The sequence below is a fragment of the Populus nigra genome, chromosome 6 (assembly GCF_951802175.1).
Source record: "Populus nigra chromosome 6, ddPopNigr1.1, whole genome shotgun sequence".
NCBI lineage: Eukaryota > Viridiplantae > Streptophyta > Magnoliopsida > Malpighiales > Salicaceae > Populus > Populus nigra.
The window spans coordinates 1576936-1593132 of record NC_084857.1 but is presented as its reverse complement, the minus strand read 5'-3'; the positions used below and the strand labels follow the sequence as shown (position 1 = coordinate 1593132).

At 37.7% G+C, this 16197-nt stretch overlaps 2 protein-coding genes across 3 annotated transcripts; both read right to left on the bottom strand.

Annotated features, from left to right (window-relative positions):
* Positions 1 to 3534: 3534 nt before the first annotated feature.
* Positions 3535 to 7216, bottom strand: LOC133697013 (probable LRR receptor-like serine/threonine-protein kinase At3g47570). 2 transcript variants are annotated; one of them, XM_062119332.1, is made up of 3 exons: positions 4433 to 7216; positions 3857 to 4273; positions 3535 to 3779 (listed from the first exon to the last, which is right to left on the bottom strand). In XM_062119332.1, the coding sequence occupies exons 1-3, from the start codon at positions 7113 to 7115 to the stop codon at positions 3772 to 3774; spliced, it is 3108 nt and encodes a 1035-aa protein (XP_061975316.1). In that variant the 5' UTR covers positions 7116 to 7216; the 3' UTR covers positions 3535 to 3771. The 2 variants fall into 2 exon arrangements, with proteins under 2 accessions (XP_061975316.1, XP_061975315.1); XM_062119331.1 differs by having other exon boundaries at positions 3535 to 4273.
* A 6109-nt stretch (positions 7217 to 13325) lies between these two features.
* LOC133698005 (probable cysteine protease RD19D) lies at positions 13326 to 15281 on the bottom strand. The gene is made up of 4 exons (XM_062120862.1): positions 14716 to 15281; positions 14471 to 14590; positions 14050 to 14293; positions 13326 to 13888 (listed from the first exon to the last, which is right to left on the bottom strand). The coding sequence occupies exons 1-4, from the start codon at positions 15220 to 15222 to the stop codon at positions 13617 to 13619; spliced, it is 1143 nt and encodes a 380-aa protein (XP_061976846.1). The 5' UTR covers positions 15223 to 15281; the 3' UTR covers positions 13326 to 13616.
* Positions 15282 to 16197: the final 916 nt, after the last annotated feature.

The window sequence follows — 16197 nt, the reverse complement described above, 5'->3', positions numbered from 1 at the left end:
AGTAAAAAATACACTTTTCAAAAACAAAAAATATATACTTTTTATTAAAAAAAATCACCACAACTCCCTCCAAACACACCTTACAACGCAAATCGACCCTGCATGCAGGTCTACACTTGTAGCAACTACCATCACTAATTTTTGTTTTTTTGTTTTTATGTTTTGGGGTTGATTGCTAAATAAATTATAAGTTTATAATTTATGAGTATATTATTTGATTTAGATAGTTGATACTATTTTGTAATTGATTGAAACTTTAAAATAAACTTGGCCTTTAATATATCAAATGAAAATTAAAAATCTAATTCATAGAAAAAAATGGTATTCGAGCAGCCAAGAATCGTAACATTAATTTTTATATTTTAAAAAATCAATTTCTCATCAAATGATGGGATCAAAAATCAATTTTATTCATTCTAAAAATTGAATAATATTTCGATTTGTATTTGGTTTTATTTTTTTAGATCCAATTAACCGAATTTATCGAAACCGAAATCAAACAATCAAATGCTCATACAATTCCTTATCTTTAGTAAAGACATAATCTTGTTGCAACTTCTCAGTTGATGTAAATCTCTACATGAGAGAAGGTTGTATACACTATACCCTTCGCAAGGAATGGTTAAGATGCAACAGTACTCGCTCACCTTTCACTGTATCAAAGTTCCATTTGCAAGGAAAAAAAAAACCCTCTCTACCCCATCTTTGTTGTGCAACTGATACAAATAAATAAGGAATACATTAATTTACAGAAATATATATATATATATATATATATATATATATAGCAGCTCAGATCGCATGCATGTTAATTTGGTGGAAAAACTAGAGCATGTAATGGTGCAGGCGTGTTCATTCAAAGTCGCGAGTGAACATGTAACAAAATGTCAACAAAATATGCAGAACTCACCTTTGAAAAGTTTGAGCCCACAATGTGGTGGGTCGTATTCAATTTGTTTGGTCCTAAAATGTATAGCGCGTCTAGGACCAGTGAGAATGAGTGGGTGTTTTTTTTAAAAAATTAATAATATAAATTATATTTTAAAATTTATCTAACAATTTAAGCTATTGAATTTGATAATCAAACGGTCACAAATTTAAATCTCACAATCCCCATTTATTTCATAAAAAAAATTAAGCACAAAGTAGTGTATACCCGTGCAAGTTTCAAGTCTAAAAAATATATGTTAGAAAATAATATAAATTATATTTTCAAACCCTATTTAATAGTTTAAGATATTGAATCGAGATATAGTTTTTTAGTTTTTGAACAGCCTTATGTTTTTTTAAGGTGCAAATATTTCTAGCTCGTTTGGGTTTAATTTGGTATCGTGCTAGCTTCTTGGTTTTTTTCAACTATTCTAGATGGCTGATGTATAATCTCCTTTTCTAACATGGAAAAACAACAACTTGAGGTTTCTAAGGATCAGATTTTATGTGTGAAAGGAAGAAAATCCTATATGCGACAGGCCAATAAAGAAGACGGTTCTAGAGAAATACATAGAAGCATGGAAAAAAGCAAGTAAAAACATCAGATCAACTTTCTAAATAAAAACAGAGGGGGACGAACCAAGAAATAATGGAGAAACTCCATCACTCTACCTGTTTATTTTGATTACGTAGTGCACAATTCAGAACCTGTTTATGCTCATGGCTATCGTTTGTAAGCAGCAAAATAACAAATATAGCTAGCTAGACTTGACCAAATTTAGCAGACTAAGTTTAATCTTTATTTTCTTCTTCTTTCTTCCCTTGCATATGGGTTCGACCCTCACAATACCGAAAATAAAAAAACACAGGTCAAGGTCCTCCACTATTACAGTGATTAGTGTGGAAAATGACTGGTCAGAACTCCTCCAAACTTGTTAGTCTTTGTTTTTTAAAAATATTTAAAAAAAATTAAAATTTTTTATTTTTTTATATTATTTTGATGTGTTAATATTAAAAATATTTTTAAAAAATAAAAAAACTATTTTAAAAAAAAAATATTACAAAACTTTTAAGAGATAATGGCATCGATTGAACGGGGCCTTGATTCAAATTTCTGACTTCCACGATACGGTAACCACTCGAAGATGCATTCCGAATCGATGAGAATAAGTGCTCTGATTCGGATGGTTCATTCTGCAAGCTAATCATTGTGGAGATGAAAAGTCAGTGAATATTTAAGCAATTAATTATAAATTGTATCCTTATGCATATAATTTTACAAACTTTGTATGGAATATTTCCATCCTGTTAGCTTTTTTCCACATCATATAAATTGACCATAATTCTTTTTTGGTGGATTTGAATTTAATAAAATGTTGTCAAATAAAATCTTAAAATATATTTTAACCGTTCATTTATTTTTTACAAATTCTTTAAGAATTAATCTTTTTTTTCCCTCGCATTCCCTTATAAAATTTTAAATGGCATATTTTCAGCCACGTCACAGTGTTAATTCTTTATCAAAATCTAAAAAATAAATTGAACTAATTATTTTTTCATGGCTTTGAATTTAATAAAATGTTGTCAAATAAAATTTTAAAAAATCAAAATCAAATCAAAATTAAAAATGAAACTTATCGGTAATAAAAATCCAATATTAATAACAAAAATGATGAAATATCTAAAATAGATTTTCGAGGGTTCTTGAGCATGACTTTTTAACGAAATGCAGTACCTCATATTTTATTAATTTAATGAGCCCTTAAAAGTTAAAACCACACAGACGAGCCCTAATTAATTTCATGTGTCATCATTTACTTCTTTTGTTTTAACATTAATATTATTCAAATTTGACTAAATCATTTCGAACGTTAATTTAAGCTGATGAAAAAATATAATCAAGTTTTGTAAGCGGACTCGAAGTAACAACGTTCAAGGCCTGCTAACCAGTACATTCCTGAAAGAGGCAGCTGAGAACCGGGGGCAGTACAGCGGCAGGGACGGATGCAGCCGCCACCAAAGACACAAAAATTAAATTGAAACATGGAGAGGTTTTCCGCACTGGAAATGGGATATTATGTGACCACAGAAACAGAAGCAGCATGTTGGATTAGATTCTTGCTCTGTGTATAACTATACAGCATATCCCATTTTAGAAAATTCTAAAATAACAAACATTAAACTAATTGGAAATTCTTCTGAATTCTTCTGACTTCAGTCGGGATTTTTTTTAAGTTAACTCGGTTATGTTTTTATATTTTTTTATTGATTTTTTTTTAATTTTATTCTTTAATTTATAATTTATTTTGATTTATTTTTTATGAAGTTACAAGTTTTATAATTCGAGTCATGAATTTAACATGTTAACTTGAGTTAACCTATATCAATCTAATATATGTTGTTATTTTAATATTAAAAAAGATATCATATTGAAGAAACAAAATTAATCAAATTATATTTTTACAGACTATTTAGATTACTTTTGAATTTGTAAAGTCAACAGAATCACATCGAGTCAATATTTATAATTTAATTTTTTTCATTAAAAAAATAGTATCTGAATATTTTTTTTATATTAAAAAAAATTTCATCCGATCCATAACATAGCGCGGGTGAATTATCGGGTTCATGTTTATTTATAACAATTATATTACAAGTTCTCTCTTTTACTACTTATAAGCAAGTCCTTGAGCAAACACAGAGATTTTACAAAGTATGTATTCTATAGACTACAGATAACAATATGCATTTTCAATGTCAGTCTACATGACCGCAAATGTGAAGATACGGGCACCACTACTCCCTTTTGAATGGCAGCTTTTGTTCGCCCTTTTGATTGCCTCAGGCACCTAAATAGTGCATAACGGATATCGTTACTATAATAGTCTTGGTCTGAATATAGATTAGCATAACGTATCAACTGTACCTTCTGGTAAGACAACGATTTCGTGGTGTCTATGCCTTCTACCGCCTAGAAAAATGTCCCTGATTCGATGCAATTCAGCCACAACAGTGCTCATGGCCATCCTCTCTTTCGGGAGGTCTGCAGAACAAGCCACTCCTACGTTGATTATTGAAGTCAAACATTGAAAATTCTTGTGAGCTCTAGCATCTTGCTTCCTACGAGGGGCATCAGAACTTGTTTCCTCAACTTCTCTCAGAAGTATGGGATCCACAACATCAACTACACGGTCAGGCAATGACATTTCAGCGTAAGTGTGAAGGTTCAGCTCGTCGTTAAACATGCCGTGTGTTGGTCTCTTTCCCGTGAACATCTCCAATAATAGGATTCCATAGCTGTACACATCCCCGTAAGTTGACACCTTGCGCTCCATACCATACTCTGCAATCATATTCATGGTTGCAATTATCAGTGATTGTTTATGAAATTTGGCAGGAATAAATGTAATCATGTGCCAAATATCTATATGTGACCTTAAGAATGGAACCAAAAACGAAGAATTACAATCAGCCAAATAATGGGAGATTATTCTAATGTTACCTGGCGCTGCGTAGCCAATGGTTCCTTTTATACCAACAGAGCTACTCTGGTTTGAAGATGATTGATGGGAGGCTTCTGGACGGAACCTTGCTAGTCCAAAATCACCAACATGAGAGATCATATCACCATCAAGAAGAACATTGCTAGGCTTCAGATCACAATGGACAATAGGCACTTGGCAACCATGATGCAAATAGTCGAGCGCAGCAGCCACATCAATTGAAATGCTTAACCTCTGAATAAGGTTCAAATTTCTTGCCTCGCATGCCTCGTTTGATACATGAACTGGATGCAACCACTCTTCTAGACTCCCATTGACCATAAACTCATAAACAAGAGCCTTAAAATCATTACCTTCAAAATCAACCCCAGCACATACGCCGAGGACTTTGACGAGGTTCCGGTGCTTGATGTTTATCAAGGCTGCACATTCTGTCATAAAGCTTTTGGAAGCTCCTTTACATGGCAAGTTGAATACTTTGACCGCAACAACTGCTCCATCTGATGCAAGAATTCCTCTGTATACAGACCCAAAACTGCCTGCACCAATTATATTGGATGAGGAGAACCTATCAGTTGCTTGAAAGAGTTCTCCATATGTGATTCTCCGAAATGAGATATCCCAAGAAGCTTCAGAAGCAGACTTATCTACTGTTTTCCGAAAACAACAGAAAAGTAGACAAGCGATCACACAAAATACTCCTAGACAACCACAAGGAATTGCAATTAACAACATCAGCTTGGTAGAAGTTTTCGGCTTATTTGAATCCTTCAACATGCATCTGGATAAATTGAACAGAGATATTCCTCCACAAAGCTTATTGTTTCCCAAAACTGAGACTGCACTTGCATTCCCAAAAACTCCTTGTGTAGGCATCTCACCTTCAAGGTGATTAAATGACAGATCCAAGTGTTGCAAGAACCTGAAGTCTGCCAAAAACCTCGGAATCTGGCCTGTCAAGTTGTTGTAAGAGATGTTAAGATATTTAAGTGCTCTCAAAGAACTCATGGACTTTGGAATAGAACCTTTGAATAAGTTCCCCTCCAAAAGCAAATTTTCCAACACAACGCAGCTTCCAAGACTTCCTGGAATCTCACCTGATAAACTATTATGTGAAACATCAAGATATCCTAGGTTTACCAACATACCAACTTCGGAGGGAAGGGGGCCTATCAACTGATTTTGAGATAGGTCTAAACTCACTGACAAGGAAGGTATACCAATTACTTCTGGTGGTATGGGACCGCTAAAATTGTTTTGAGAGAGATCCAATGACAGCAAATCCTGGCAATTTCCTAGACTTGACGGGATGCTTCCTTGCAAATTATTTTTGTCTAAATAAAGCAAGACCAATGCGGTACTATTGCCAAGGGAAGATGGTATATTCCCAGCAATTTTATTTCCGCTAAGAGACAGAGCACCTAAATTTTGTAACTTACCAATAGAAGTTGGTATGATGCCAGTCAGTTTGTTCGACTCAAAACCGAAACCCTGCAGGCTTATTAGATTTCCGATCTCATTCGGAATGCTTCCGCTTATTTGGTTGTCTCCGAATGTCATGAATCTAAGCTTTGATGAAAAGTTGCTAACTATTTCCGGCAGCGCACCTCCTAAATTGTTATAATTCAAACCGATCATTTCCAAACTGGTGTTGTTTGCCAGGGGATAGAGAAAGTTTAGATCGTTATTCTCACCATTTCCGAGATCATTAAAATCAAGTGCCAGCATCCGTAGATTATGAAGCCCTGCCAAAGTAGGCACTTGCCCAGTAAAGCTGTTGAGTCCAAGATCAAGAAGAGAAAGATTAGAAACATTGGAGATTGTTACTGGAATCAGTCCACTGAATTGGCAGGTGTGAATTCTAAATATTTCAAGGTTTGGAAGAGTTAGGCCTAAGTCACGAGGAAGACTCCCATGAAGTTGGTTTGCTGGCACAGAGAAATGAGTAAGGGATGAAAGATTGTATATGGAGGTAGGGATTGTACCGCTCAGGTTATTTGTGCCAAAAGAGAAGTGCTTCAATCTTTTCAATTTCCCGATACTCTGTGGAATGTCTCCTTGCAAATTATTCTGTCCTCCCTGAATTTCCTCGATGTGTGAAAGATTTCCATAAGCAGGTGGAATCTCACCAAAGAGATTGTTCCTTGGGAAATAAAATGCCTTCAGCTTTGATAACGATCCAAATTCTGCAGGAAGTTTGCCAGTAAGATTGTTGCCTTCTAATTCAAGGCTCAAGAGATTTGAGCAACGCGAGATGTTGGCAGGGATTTCACCACTGAACGAATTGTTTGTGAGGACCAAAGCCTGTAGCCGAAACAAACTACCCAGTTCCTGAGGGATATTCTGGCCGAAGCTGTTGTTTTCCAAGTTCAATGTCCTGAGGAAACTCATGTTGCCGACGTGAGGAGATAAGCTGCCCGAGAGCTTGCAAGACTGTAGGTCAAGCTGTACAACTCTCTGATGCTTCTTTCCACATGTAACACCAGACCACTCACAGAAGTGTGTGGATTCATTCCATGAGCTCAGTTTACCTAAGGGGTCATCAGTAATCTGATGCTTAAAGGCTAGGAGGGAGAATATATCTGTCTCATTTCCTTGAGCTAAGGAGAAAGAAAAGTAGAGTTGAATTATTAGAAAGAAGAGTGGCCAGACTGTGAATGAACTCATGCCTGCAACATCCATTTTTTATGTTGCCCTAGAGCTCAGCTGTAGAAGATATGGTTAACTAGCTTTGCTGTGCCGTTGGTAAATAAATAGGGGAAACGATGGATAGAAGACTTGGATGCACTCGCAAGTTCATACATTAGTTCTCTTACATATTATTCTTTAATAATGATGACTAGAACAAACATATCAAGCATAGAAAATACTATTCAGAGCGCGTGTTTGTGGAAAAACTTAACCTGCAAGGATACATGTCGTTTTCTTCATTCAAAATGGCAAGTAAACATGAAACAAAATGTCAAAAATTCAGGATTAAGAGTTTGAAAAGTTTCAGCCCGTAATGCTTTAAGTCGTACTCAATTTGATTGGCAACAGGGTGTAATATATAGTTTCCATGAATTGATGGTGACCACGACGTTTTTTTCCAAGGTGCAAAGACTTCAAGATGACGGTTAATATTTTCTTCCTTGCAGTCAAACATCGAAAACAACTCGAAGTTTCTGAGGGTCAAATTTTATGATTGAATCAAAGAAAATCCTCTGTCCGGCCACCAAGAAGATGGTTCTGGACAAGGAGAAGCGTGAAAAAAGAGCAAGTCAAAATTCTAGAGAGAGAAAGAGGGAACAAAATACTCCTGCACTCTAAAACCAAAGGACAGTGATCTGATTAATTTCTTACTTTTATTCTACAGTAAACTACATTCTCTTTTGTTTCCCAAAATAAATTTATAACATTGCTTTCAGTTCAAGCTGATAGCGAAATATTGCTTGGCCATTTGCCCACAGGATCACGTTTACTGAACAAATGTTGGCTATTGCTTAGACAATGGGTTTTTTATCCAAACTTTGTTAGCAAGCAGAAGACAAACAATGTCCCACCATATGCAAGTGGGAATACCTAATCTCCCACTTGACACATGGTGGAGGACATAATCAATGGCATAAATCATTGCATGATTTATGCCTCTTCACTCCCATATATATATATATATATGTATGCTCATTGAATAGCAGTAGAGAAGAAGAAATTGAAAGTGTGAAAAACACAGAGAGAACAAAAGAAGAAGTGAGCAGTAGAGAGAGCTTGAGTGTGTAGAGTTGAGTAGAGAAGAGTTTTCTCCTCCTCCTTTGTTTGTATTGTTTCTTTGAGTGATTAATACAAACCAGTAGCTCCGTGGAGTAGGCAAGTTGCCGAACCACTTAAATTGATGTGTGTTTGAGTTCTGGAATTTCCCAACAACTGGTATCAGAGCTTGTTCTTGAAAAAGGAGGGTGTTTGATCCAAACTCAAAAATCAAAGTTCTCAAAACGTGTTTTTGACATTACCATATTGTAGGGGAAGACAAGACGAATTCACTGTTGAAAACCCGGCAAAGAACCGACGTCCTGCATGCCCGCACGCTCCCACACGCGTCGACAACAGCACTGCCCACGCGCGACCACGCGCACCACGCTCTCCACGCGTCTTCCTCGCCCGAACTCCTGCAACTGAACCGGGTTGACCCGCCATGGCATCAGCCACGCCAGCAATTCTGCACAGTCATCCGACACGTCATCAGACCAGTCAGCAGACACACCATCAACTGCCACGTCAGCAGAATTTACGTGTGTATTTGACACGTCATCAAAGTGGGTCCCGTATTGCTTACGTGGGTGACACGTCAGAAATCCACGTCATCACTCTGGGTTGTGATTCAGTGCTTCCCAGACACTATTCTAGCCTGACACGCGGCTTCATCTGCACCGTCTGTTGACCTAAAACTTTGACTGTTAAAATCTGAGTCATCCGAAGTCTGATTTGGGTGATCTCAGTGTCGTTTCCAATATTTTTGGCCGCTCCGGACACATCTGTAAGGTCAGATTTGACAGATTCAAATCCGAGACGTATTTAAAATGGCAGATGAAATAAAGGCCGCGGGAATTGAAAAATTTGATGGAACAGATTTTGGATATTGGAAAATGCAAATTCAAGACTATTTATATGGAAAGAAACTTCATCTTCCTTTATTAGGGAGCAAACCGGAGAATATGCCAGAAGAAGATTGGCAAATTCTTGATAGACGGGTTTTGGGCATTATCCGGCTATCCTTGTTGAGAAGAGTTGCGCACAATGTGACAAAAGAAAAATCCACTGCAAAATTGATGGAAGCCTTGTCTGGGATGTATGAGAAGCCCTCAGCAAATAACAAAGTGCACCTGATGAAGAAGTTGTTCAACTTGAAGATGACAGAAAGCACCTCTGTTACACAGCATCTCAACAACTTCAATATTATCACAAATCAATTGTCATCTGTAGAGATTGAGTTTGATGATGAGATCCATGCACTCATTTTACTAGCTTCACTTCCAAGCAGTTGGGAAGGTATGAGGACAGCCGTGAGCAACTCAACTGGAAAATCCAAACTGAAATATGATGACATCCGAGACTTGATTTTAGCTGAAGAAGTGCGAAGGAAAGACTCAGGTGAAAGTTCAAGTTCAGGATCAGCTCTCAACATTAACAGTTGAGGGAGGAGACAGGATAGAGGTTTATCCAGAGGCAGATTCAAATCAAGATACAGAAGTAAAAGCAAGTTCGGACCCAGAAAGCAGGTTGAATGTTGGAATTGTGGCAAACCTGGTCATTTCATGAGGAATTGCACAAAACCGAAAAAACCTGTAACTGACTCTGCAAACGCTACCACAGATGAGGTGCAAGACGCTTTGATTCTTGCTGTACAAAGTCCAATTGATGATTGGATTCTTGATTCTGGTGCTTCATTCCACTGTACACCACATCATGAGATGATGCAAAACTATATTGCTGGAGATCACGATGTAGTCTATCTGGCCGATGGACAACCAATGGAGATTGTGGGTATAGGAGAAGTGCAGATCAAGACAATGAATGGATCTACATGGAACTTGCAAAATGTAAGGCATGTTCCTGGACTAAAGAAGAAGTTGATCTCAGTCGGACAACTTGATGAGAGTGGTCATTCAATCCTTTTTTCTGGAGGAATGTGGAAGGTATCAAAGGGAGCAATGGTTTTGGCTCGTGGAAAGAAAACTGGAACCCTGTATATGACCACAAGATCAACAGACATAATTGCCTTTACTGAAGCAGAAAATCAAGCACAGCTATGGCACTGTAGACTCGGCCATATGAGTCAAAAAGGGATGAAGATACTTCAGTCGAAGGGAAAGCTGCCAGAGCTTAAAAATGTTAATCTAGACATTTGTGAAAGCTGTGTTCTTGGAAAACAGAAGAAGCTCAGTTTCTTAAAGGTTGGCAGGACCTTAAGACCAAGAAAGCTAGAACTGGTGCACACAGATTTATAGGGACCTTCTCCAGTAGCATCTCTTGGAGGTTCTCGGTATTACGTAACTTTCATTGATGATTTCAGCAGAAAGGTATGGGTCTACTTTCTGAAAAATAAATCTGATGTGTTCGAAACATTCAAGAAGTGGAAGGCTATGGTTGAGAATGAATCAGGTTTGAAGTTGAAATGCTTAAGATCTGATAATGGAGGAGAATACATTGATGGAGGTTTCAAGGAGTATTGTGTTGTTAATGGTATCAGAATGTAAAAGACCGTTCCAGGCACACCACAACAGAATGGCATTGCTGAACGAATGAACCGGACCATCAATGAACGAGCTAGAAGCATGAGGTTGCATTCAGGGCTACCTCAAACATTCTGGGCTGGCGCAATTCATACTGCAGTTTACTTGATCAACCGTGAACCATCAGTTCCTTTGGAGTTCAGATTGCCCGAGGAAGTATGGAGAGGAAAAGAGGTACAAATCTCTCATTTAAAGGTCTTTTGAGTGTGTTTCATATGTGCATATAGATTTTGATGCTCGCAACAAGCTAGATGCCAAATCCAAGAAATGTTTCTTTATCGGCTATGGAGATGAAGAATTTGGATTTCGGTTCTGGGATGATCAGAACAGGAAGATTATCAGAAGCAGGAACGTGATCTTTAACGAGAAAGTTTTGTACAAAGACAGATTAAATGTAGAAACAGACATGGTTGATTCAGATACAAGTCCACAAAAATCTAAATTCATAAGATTAGAAGGCCTTCCTGATGTTACCGAGCAGAACAAAACTCAAAAGTCTTTACAAGAAGATTCAAGCACATCTGTACCCACCACTACACAAGACGATGCAGAGCCAAGTGAACCAATTGTTTATGTTCGCAGGTCTTCAAGGACTGTAAAGCCCCCACAACGGTTCACACTTCTACTGAATTATATTTTGCTGACAGATGGTGGTGAGCCGCTAAGTTATGAAGAATCCTTACAAGATGGAAACTCAAGCAGGTGGGAGTTAGCCATGAAGGATGAGATGAGTTCGTTGCTGAAGAACAAGACTTGGGAGCTAACCACACTGCCTGAAGGAAAGAAGGCTTTGCAAAACAAGTGGGTTTACAGAGTAAAGACTGAGCATGACGGAAGCAAACCGTTCAAGGCAAGACTTGTTGTAAAAGGGTTTCAACAAAAGAAAAGGATTGACTACTCTGAGATATTTTCTCCAGTTGTGAAGCTTACAACAATCAGAGTTGTTCTAGGGATAGTAGCAGCAGAGAATTTACATCTTGAACAATTAGATGTAAAAACAGCCTTTCTTCATGGAGAATTGGAGGAAGACATTTACATGCAACAACCAGAGGGGTTTGAAATCCAAGGAAAGGAGAAACAAGTCTGCAAGCTAAAGAAAAGCTTATACGGCTTGAAGCAAGCTCCAAGATAGTGGTACAAGAAGTTTGACAACTTCATGTGTAGTTCGGGATACACAAGATGCCAGGCTGATCATTATTGCTATGTCAAACATTTTGACAACTCCTATATCATTCTACTATTATATGTGGATGATATGTTGATTGCAGGATCCAACATTCAGGAGATTGATAAGCTGAAACAACAATTGTCAAAACAGTTTAAAATGAAGGATCTGGGAGCTGCTAAACAAATACTTGGCATGAGAATCATCAGAGATCAAGACAAAGGCATACTAAAGCTTTCACAAACAGAGTATGTCAAGAAAGTTCTCAGCAGGTTTAGTATGGATAATGCTAAACCAGTAAGTACACCTCTGGGGAATCATTTCAAGCTCAGTAAAGACCAGTCACCAAAAACTGAGCTAGAATGTGGATACATGGATAAGATTCCATATGCCTCAACTATCGGCTCTTTGATGTATGTCATGGTCTGTACCAGACCAGACATTGCCCATGCAGTGAGAGTTGTAAGCTGATATATGAGCAATCCTGGAAAGCAGCATTGGGAGGCCGTGAAATGGATCATGAGATACTTAAAAGGTTCATCGGAGACATGTCTCACCTTCACAGCTGGTGGTTTGAAACTTGAAGGTTTTGTAGACGTTGATCTAGCAGGAGATGTTGATAGCCGAAAGAGCACTACAGGATATGTATATACTCTAGGAGGTACTGCTGTTTCCTGGAGTTCTACCTTGCAAAAGATCGTCGCTCTTTCAACAACAGAAGCTGAATATGTTGCAGTCTCAGAATCTGCAAAAGAGATCGTATGGCTGCAGAGTTTTCTGAAAGAATTGGGCAAGATGAATGGAAAGGGTACTTTGTATAGCGACAGTCAGAGTGCAATCTTCCTTGCCAAGAATCCAGCATTTCACTCCAGGACTAAGCATATTCAGATCAAATATCACTTCATCCGACAATTGCTAGACGATGAAGAACTAATGCTAGAAAAGGTCTGTGGAAGCAAGAATCCAGCTGACATGTTAACCAAAGGAGTTACACTTGATAAACTGAAGTTGTGTAAAACTTCAGTTGGCCTTCAAGGATAAAAAATGATTTCATTGTTTGTCTCCAAGTGGGAGAATGTTAGCAAGTGGAAGACAAACAATGTCCCACCATATGCAAGTGGGAATACCTAATCTCCCACTTGATACATGGTGGAGGACATAATCAATGGCATAAATCATTGCATGATTTATGCCTCTTCACTCCCATATATATATACATATGTATGCTCATTGAAGAGCAGTAGAGAAGAAGAAATTGAAAGTGTGAAAAACACAGAGAGAACAAAAGAAGAAGTGAGAGCAATAGAGAGAGCTTGAGTGAGTAGAGTTGAGTAGAGAAGAGTTTTCTCCTCCTCCTTTGTTTGTATTGTTTCTTTGAGTGATTAATACAAACCAGTAGCTCCGTGGAGTAGGCAAGTTGCCGAACCACGTAAATTGATATGTGTTTGAGTTCTGGAATTTCCCAACAAACTTTACCTTTCCTCTGCATTTCTGAAATGAAATAATATATTTTTCAACAGTTCCTTGGTAGGTCCAAAACTACTCAAGCTTGGTGAGGAAACCAAAAGGCAAAGCATGGTATTTTGATTACGGAGTGCATAATCCATAACCTGTTTACACTCATGGCTATCCTTTTTAAGTAGCAAAATGACAAGTAGCTAGCTAGACTTTAACTAGATTTGACAGACCACGTTTAATCTTTATTCTTCTTCTTTCGACCCTTTGGTTCGGCTTGCATGGGTACTATATTTAGGCAACCTTGGTTACCACTGCAGAGACCATCTTGTTCATGCCACACATACCATGTCCCCTGCAAAGCCGGTAATATCCCTTCTCTCCCCAATGCTTTCCCCATGAGTTCTTGATGATCCAATACGGCTTGTAGCCAAATCTAAGAACGGAGTACCCTCTTGCACCATACCCGACAAGCAGAACACCATGGTTGAGCCATTTCTTGCCGCAAATAAGTGGGCACGAGACTCCCCCGATATAAGTTTGCATGAATATTGCATTCAATCCAACTGCATTTTCCCGGATAAAATGTTTATCAGTATGGGCTATCGCTGACTACGACATAGAAATGACAAATACGATGTAATATTGCAATCGATGATATAATGTAATGGAAGACGAAATCATATGTATCCATATATGCTACTCTTCATGATAGAAGGCTACTCACTTGCAAGAGGTCCATGGTGAACTAAATTTGCCGCAATTTGGTTCTCGTCAACAGCGATATTGGTGAAATTAGCAACTTTTACAGCTATCTTCTCAGGATCAAACTTGCATTCGCCACTTTTACCTGTATAAGGGTATGAACTCTCCTCTTGTAACCCCCCTGCTTCAATCAAATACCTGTAGGCATTGGTCATGAGTCCTCCACCGCAACCATCGTCGCATGAAGCCTTGTCTGTCTTGCCACACTGCGCAAAAATCCAAGGAAATGACCACACATATATAATAGAGCTTTCAGGCCTTGATCTATATGATAAAACCTCTTCAAATTGAGGTGATATATGGAGACCAAAATTATTGGTGCTAGCTGTGATGGTATCTAGGTGATCAGAATAAGAGATTGAAAGGGCGAATCGGAAACTAACCACCCTGTCACAATCAACAAGCTGTTGTTCACTGAGATTGAGAAGCTTCCCTGTTGCAATAAAATTTGCTCCTTCAACAGATCCAGTGGTACTAAAAGCCCAGCATGATCCACAAGAACCCTGCATTAGACCCACAAGCACATAAACAAATGTAGAAACTACGAATTTGCACATCTCCCCAGCCCTTTTCAGCGCTGCTAAATAAAATTTAGAAAATTAGCCCTCCAATCTAGTAGAAACCGCACCTGAATCTTGACATCAGTGACAGCTCCTTTCTCTCTCCAATCAAAACTATCAGGCAAACCACTTGCATCCATGAAAGAAACAGAACCTTTCTCCACTGGTACAGTACCACCACCCAAAACACCAGCATACATTCTCTCGAATTCCTCCTCGGTCAAGTCCATAAACGGAGTGACCCCATGAATTGCAGTGGGGTCCAGTGCCTGGTGCTCAACAGCTCTGACCAAGTTATTGCCGAAGATCCCAAAGCGGTGCACGTACTCTTCTCTAGTTGCATATTCTTTGTTGTGCTCTTTTATAAACATCTTGAACTTCTCTTCAGTTCCCAGAAGGTTAAGACCATTTTTCATGAACTTCCTGTTGTCAAGGGTAGGATTGTCTGTGACTTGGAGGATTGTTGGGTCCTGTGGGTTGTCATAGAGATCAGTTACAGCAACTGATACTGATGAAAAGGCTAGGAGTACTGTAAGGATTGCGGTGCATGTTAGAGCTGGGGTTTTGTGGATCATATCTTGTTGATTTCTTGCTCTTGGAGGGCTCTGGTGTAAGAGAAATGGCAATGCAAGGAAATTTGACGTTTCTTTTTCCGTTTTCTAGATGTGGCTAATCTAATTACTGTCTTATCCTTGTATAGAGAAATTTGACAATTAGTTCTTTGCAACTTAAGATTAACTATGTTAGATTATACCAATACTCGAATCAACAAAAATTTGTTTTTTTTAATATAGATATTCGGATTAGTTTGTATATATCTCGACTGATTCTATAAATTTTAAAGTTAATAACTATGTAAACTTTCATTAATCATCATAAAAATAACTAGAACCTGAGACCATAGAAAAAACAAAACTTTTAATCTCAATCCCCAACTGTTTTTACTTTTATGACTTGATCACTGTGATGGTAATTTCTAAATAAGGTGGTGAATTTATTCTGGCTTGATGGAAATTATGGGAAAGGAGCAAGGGTGTTTGAGGAATTAAGCGAAAACGTAGTTGCATGCAAAGGTTATGTTTTCGATGGAAGACACGTAATGGGGCGCGTGTACTATTTAGGATGGCATCAGCTTTGCTACGTCAATGGCTTGAATGGCCGCTGAACCTTGGAGGTGCCGAGTGGGAGCTTATCTCGAACAAGCGCACCAACTTTTAAGGATCGCTGCAAAATTTGGTTTTATAAGTTGTTTCACTGTGGCTCGGAATTCCATCTGAATTCAGTTTTAAATTAATTGAAAAAGACATCGATTTAATAATAATCAGATTATCTAGTTCACTGTCAAGAAATTCAGAACAATAAAATAATATTTTTTTAATTAAAATATCATCCATGTTAATTTAATAACGTAGGAGTTAATTCAAACCTTATTACAATATACTTGGAAAAAAAACTCATATATATTAATAATATTTGGAACCGGTTGAAATTATATTTTTAAAAAGTTTTTAAAAAAATTATTTAAATTTAATTTTTTTATATTTAGATTA